At 46.8% G+C, this 6,000-nt stretch overlaps 1 protein-coding gene across 1 annotated transcript in view; it reads right to left on the bottom strand.

Annotated features, from left to right (window-relative positions):
* The window catches only part of LOC311247519 (M-protein, striated muscle-like), a gene marked incomplete at both ends in the record, with an annotated part of 30,204 nt that overhangs the window by 24,184 nt on the left and 20 nt on the right, over nucleotides 1-6,000 (bottom strand). Inside the window, one exon of the mRNA XM_084338558.1 lies at nucleotides 5,833-6,000. This exon is cut by the window's right edge and continues 20 nt beyond it. Within this exon, the coding sequence (XP_084194684.1) occupies nucleotides 5,833-6,000 (168 nt within the window). The remainder of the gene's footprint in view (nucleotides 1-5,832) is intronic.

Genomic DNA, 6,000 nt, shown 5'->3' on the forward strand with positions numbered 1-6,000 from the left:
CCCCGAACGCACCTCACTTCGGTGGAACTTGGGAACGAGAAGTACGTTCAATAAAGACAGCCCTGTACGCCGTGCTTGGGGCCCAGACCGTGGCGGAAGAAGTCCTAATGACAGTCCTCACGGAGATCGAGGGAGTATTGAACTCAAAGCCCCTCGGTTACGTCTCAAGTGATGTAGCAGATGTCGACCCAGTCACCCCCAACACACTCTTGATGGTGCGGCTGGACCCTGCGCTACCACAGACAATGTACAGGCCTGAAGAAGCGAACGGCCGAAGAATGTGGAGGTACAGTCAAGTATTGGCTGACAAGTTTTGGAACAGCTTCCTACTCCACTATCTACCGTCTCTACAGACCCGCCAGAAATGGGTGAAAGAGAGAGACAATTTGACAGAAGGGACAGTCGTCATGATTATCGACCAGTCACTACCCCGAGCTATGTGGCCGGCTGGCCGCGTAAGCAAAGTGATCACCGGTGCCGACGGAAAGGTCCGAGCAGCCGAAGTGCTCGTCCAAGGACGGATCTACACCCGACCCGTGGCGAGGCTAATAGAACTGCCAAGGCTCCCCGATACTATCGATGACGACCATGACCCCATGACTTTGTGAACTGCCCGACCCCTCACAACAGACATTGAGTAGTGGACAGTGCGGTTAATCTGTCTCTGCTTAGCTAATTAGGTGGGACTAATTAGGAGGCGGCTGTTACAAAGGATCAGATTAAACCGAATATATATATTTATTGATTGATATATATTGCATAGTATTTGTATATCGTTTGATACCCCTTGTATATTCCTTGTACATATACACGGAATATCCCTTTAGCCTAGTACAGACCATAATATTTCATTCTCCTATTGGACAGCGGTCCACAGGCGCCAGGGCCATGCCTCCAGAGTCAGGTTCAAGGCCACCGTCAAGACATGTCTGTACATGCCCGGCCTTGCCCAGGGATACGAGACAGAAATGAGGTTGGCACTAGATTGTTCGCCATGCATATAAATATGGCGCAGGTGAATACAGAAGTAGAGTTACCCAAGTTCAAGTTCAAGTTCAAGTTCTTTAATAGTTGTCATACAGAAGTACAGAATACTTTCATACAAAATGCTTCTTACTGTTACGCTCCAGAGACTGTGCTAGACAAGATAGTATCAAATAACATAATAACATAATATAGCATGAATTTAGAAGAAGAATGAGGTCACAGTTGTTCGGTATAGACATATGTACAATGTTCTGAGTTACCATATAATATACAATACACAATACTATGCAGTGTACTAATGTACAGTACTATCTAGTGCAAAGCAGAAATGGGATGAGGTACAATTTTAGGTACAATTTACAGTAAGGTGTACGAGTTGTAGTGCAATCCTTCATCCATAAATATAAAGTGTGGGGAGTGGGTGCTACAGTGTGTTTGTTTAAAGTGGGTGTGTGCTATAAAGTGTGTGTAGTGGGTGCTACAGTGTGTTTGTTTAAAGTGAGTGTGTGCGTGTGGATGTGTGTGCTATGTGTGTTTGGTGGTTGTTGTTGTGTAGTGTTCATTCATTGTTCGTTTAGCAGCCTGATGGCCTGGGGATAGAAGCTACTTCTGAGTCTTTCTGTGCTCGCCTTGAGACTCCTGTGTCGCTTGCCTGACGGCAGCAGTTCAAAGAGGCAGTTGTTCGGGTGGCTCGAGTCCTTAATAATTCTCTTAGCCTTCCCCTTGCAACGCTTGTTGTAAATGTTCTGGAGAGTGGGGAGCCCCCCTCCAATTGTGCGTTCGGCTGAACGTGTCACTCTTTGTAGTCTGCTTTGGTCTTTTGCAGTGCTATTCCCAAACCAGGAGGTGATGTTGCCGGTCAAGATGCTCTCTATTGTACATGAGTAGAAGTTCTTAAGGATCTTCTGGCTGACTTGGAACTTCCTTAGGCGCCTGAGGAAGTAGAGGCGTTGTCGTGCCTTCTTCACCACACTGTTAATGTGTATGGTCCATTTCAAGTCCTCGGATATGTGGGCTCCGAGGTACTTGAAGCTGTTGACTCTCTCAACCGGTGCCCCGTCGATGTAGTCCTTGACCCCCGACCTCCTGAAGTCCACAATCATCTCCTTTGTTTTGCTGACGTTCAGGGAGAGGCTGTTTTCCTGGCACCATCCCGCCAGGACCTTGACCTCTTCCAGGTAGGCCCTCTCGTCGTTGGCAGAGATCAGGCCCACCACCACTGTGTCGTCAGCAAATTTGACGATTGTATTGCTACTCCGCTGAGCCACACAGTCGTGTGTGTACAGGGAGTAGAGGAGGGGACTCAGAACACAGCCCTGGGGGGCCCCTATGTTGAGGGTGATGGATGAGGAGGTGCAGTTGCCTGCTCTCACCACCTGGGGTCTGCCAGTCAGGAAGTCCAAGACCCACTGGCAGAGGTCATAGCCCAAGCCCAGGTCCCTGAGCTTGGCTATGAGTATGGAGGGGACTATGGTATTGAATGCCGAGCTGTAGTCGATGAATAGCATTCTCACATAGTTCCCCTGCCTCTTGTCCAGGTGTGATGCTGCTGTGTGCAGCACATGGGATATGGCGTCCTCCGTGGACCTGTTGGGGCGGTATGCAAATTGCAGGGGGTCCATGTTGATGGGGAGGGAGGAGCAGATGTAGCCCTTTACTAGCTTCTCAAAGCACTTCATGGCTATGGAGGTGAGAGCTACAGGGCGGTAGTCGTTGAGGCAAGCAGGCTTGGATTTTTTGGGTACAGGGATAATAGTGGACTTCTTCAGGCAGGTGGGGATGACAGCCTGTTCTAAGGACAGGTTAAATATGTCAGTGAATACTGGGGCCAGTTGGTCGGCACAGACTTTTAGGACGCGGCCGGGGATGCCGTCCGGACCTGCTGCCTTCCTGATATTCACTTTTTTAAAGGTCCGCCTCACCTCATGCTCTGTTACCCTGAACACTGCGCCTCCATCAGCAGCCGACCCCCCCCCCCCCATTGCCGAGGCTTGTGAGCTGGTGTTGTTATTACCAGCATCAAACCTCGCATAGAAGGTATTGAGGTCGTTTGCTAAGGAGATGTCATTGTTCAGTTTGAGGGAGGCGCCTTTGTAGTCTGTCATCGTTTTGAGCCCCTGCCACATAGCTCTAGAGTCAGCTTGTTCAAACTGGAGTTCAATTTTATCCCTGTAGCGCCGTTTGGCCTCTGACACTGTCCTCCTTACGTTGTGTTGCGCCACCTTGTGGTCATTCATGTTGCCTGCCACTAGGCCGTCATTGTATGCTTTGGTGCGCTCTCTCAGGGCTTCACGGACGGATTTGTCTACCCAGGGTTTTTGATTTGGGTAAACTTTCATTTTGGTAGTGGGGATTGTTTCTTTCACCCTAGTACAGACATAGTCCAGCACTGTCTCCGTGTAGGCATTAATGTTATCTGTGTCGCGGAATACAATCCAGTCTGTGTTGTGGAACACTGACCGGATCGTATCCTCTGACGTCACATCCCATTTCTGCACCTCTCGCGAGACTACGGGAGTACTTTTAATTCTTTGTCTGTACTTTGGTGTAAGGAAAATGGATGCGTGATCTGACTTGCCAAAGCCACTATCAGAATGAGCCTTGTAGCCACCTTTAAATTGCGTGTAACAGTGATCTAGGATGTTACCGCCTCTGGTGTTGCAAGTCACATGCTGGTAGAAATCAGGCAATACCTTTCTCAGATTGGCGCTATTGAAATCTCCCAGTACTAAAATGGCGGCGTTAACGTTCGTCGCTTGTATATTATTTACCTCGTCGTGTAGTCTGGAGAGCGCGGCGTTGTTGTTGGCTTGCGGTGGAATATACACTCCGACCAGGACGATCGCCGTTAACTCCCTCGGGAGGAAGAAAGGACGACACTTGATGGTTATATATTCCAGTTCTGGGGAGCAGTAGTTGGATAATTCCTTCACATTCGTTGGATCACTCCAATTTTTGTTAAACATGAAGGCAATACCTCCACCACGTTGTTTACCGGACTGACCCAATAAGTTGAAGCCTCACCCACGATACTCCGTGCGGTGAAGTATGGCCTGTTTGGCCCCAAATAAGAGCATTGAGACCGCGTGCGAATTAATAACTGAATTGTCAGAGTTTGGCGCTATACCGTCGAGTGCGACATATTTCTATTAAGTCAGTAATAGTCTATTTGTGTATAGTGTATCGTGCGGCTAAAGTTCTACAGTGACCAGCATCACCAACGCTTCCTCGTATCAGCTAGAGTGCTTATCCAGGCTGGGCTGCTTTCATGGCGCTTTCACCCGAGGAGACCTAGACGAGAACCGTGTGGACATGTACACTGGATTAATCTACCCGACGACTACATAGCCCTTTGCGGCTGGATTATATTTGTTTTGGTCCTGTGATTTATGGAGCGGAGAATCGCCGACGCCTACACGTGTGGGATTTACCCTGTGAGGAGCCACGTCGAGTCTGCGCCTCAGAGAGCCTGAGGCCGGCTAGCTTTCTTCACTGTGGAGCTACAGTCTACGGAGAACAGCTGTATTCGTCTGTGGATCAAGAGACTATTGCACCGTCTCCTGTACTTGGAGTCTCCTTAGTCATCGTTGACCAGACTCTCTACTACCGACAGATCCTCTACCCCTGCTGGCTTACAACCGGGGGGACCCTTCCAGTATCTCCCGCTATATATTACTAGTGTACCATAGATATAATTCCCTAAGATTCAGGTTGTATAATTACCTCCTGCGTAACCAGAGAATGGACATTCATTATTGATTTGCCTACGCACATTCCTTTGCCTTATAAGCGCATCCAAAGTAAAATAGAGAAGTATATTATGTACCTTTTGCTGCAATAAATACTTAATTACCACTTTGTGTGGAACCGATTCATTGTGGGAAGTGTTCATCATATTTATATATCATGTACTGTATGGCCAGTAATTAAAGTACATAAAGCGGTAGTGGTTTAATGATACCATACTTATCAATACAGTCAGGGAATTGTACCCCTCAGTTACATTAACCTTCTGTAGTGTGGTAGTGAAAGGGTTAACCTTCTGTAGTGTGGTAGTGAAAGGTTAACCTTCTGTAGTGTGGTAGTGAAAGGGTTAACCTTATGTAGTGTGGTAGTGAAAGGGTTAAAGAGTAACTACTGTACACTCATGGTCATTCTGTTGCCGTAGTGGTTTGTATTTTCCCCATGCTGCACACTCTGCCCCACCCCAACCTGTGATGTCATATTACCTCTTTTTACCCCCCTAGACACACTGTGATAGGACCTCCAAAGAGGCACTCTGACATCACAGACTGGGTGGGCTGCAGGGTGAAACTATTAACCACTAGGGCAGCAATACAAAATAAAAAAAGTTACTCTTCAAATCACTTTTTTTTTTATTTCCAGGTAATTCAATGTACACAGCTGCTTTGCAATCTTAGATAACTGTATGTTTATTATCGTGGCTAATCCTAATTGTATTTAGACTAGTGCTGTCAATCAATTAACATATTTAATCTGATTAATCGCAAGATTGTCCATAGTTAACTCACGATTAATCGCAAATTAATCGCATTTAAAAATATATATATATTATCTACCTTAAGCAGATATTTTTCATGTTCCAAGTTTTAATACTCTTATCAACATGACACACACACTTTGAGTCCTAAACAAACATAGTATCAATGAGAGTATCAATAATACACCTGAGTGAAGTCTAGTAAAAAAAAAAGTTCTAAAAAGTTAATCGTGAGTTAAAAAAAGTAGTGCCGTTAATAGAATCGTGCGTTAACACGTTGATACCGCATTAACTTTGACAGCCTTAATTTAGAGGTATTTAACAGCAATAGGTGTGTTGCTCACCTTGTACAGTCTCTGTTTAAGAGGCGAGATGTTGATCTCCCTCCACATGGTGGCGCCACTGCGCCTCTTGTCCACGTAGTACTCCTTGACCTTTGACCCTCCGGAGTGAAGAGGCCTCTTCCAGTTCAGGACCATGGAGTGTCCGTCACAGTTCAGCACGGCGATGTC

This window comes from Notolepis coatsorum (assembly GCF_963971535.1).
Source record: "Notolepis coatsorum genome assembly, contig: SCAFFOLD_1936, whole genome shotgun sequence".
In the NCBI taxonomy this organism is placed as follows: domain Eukaryota; kingdom Metazoa; phylum Chordata; class Actinopteri; order Aulopiformes; family Paralepididae; genus Notolepis; species Notolepis coatsorum.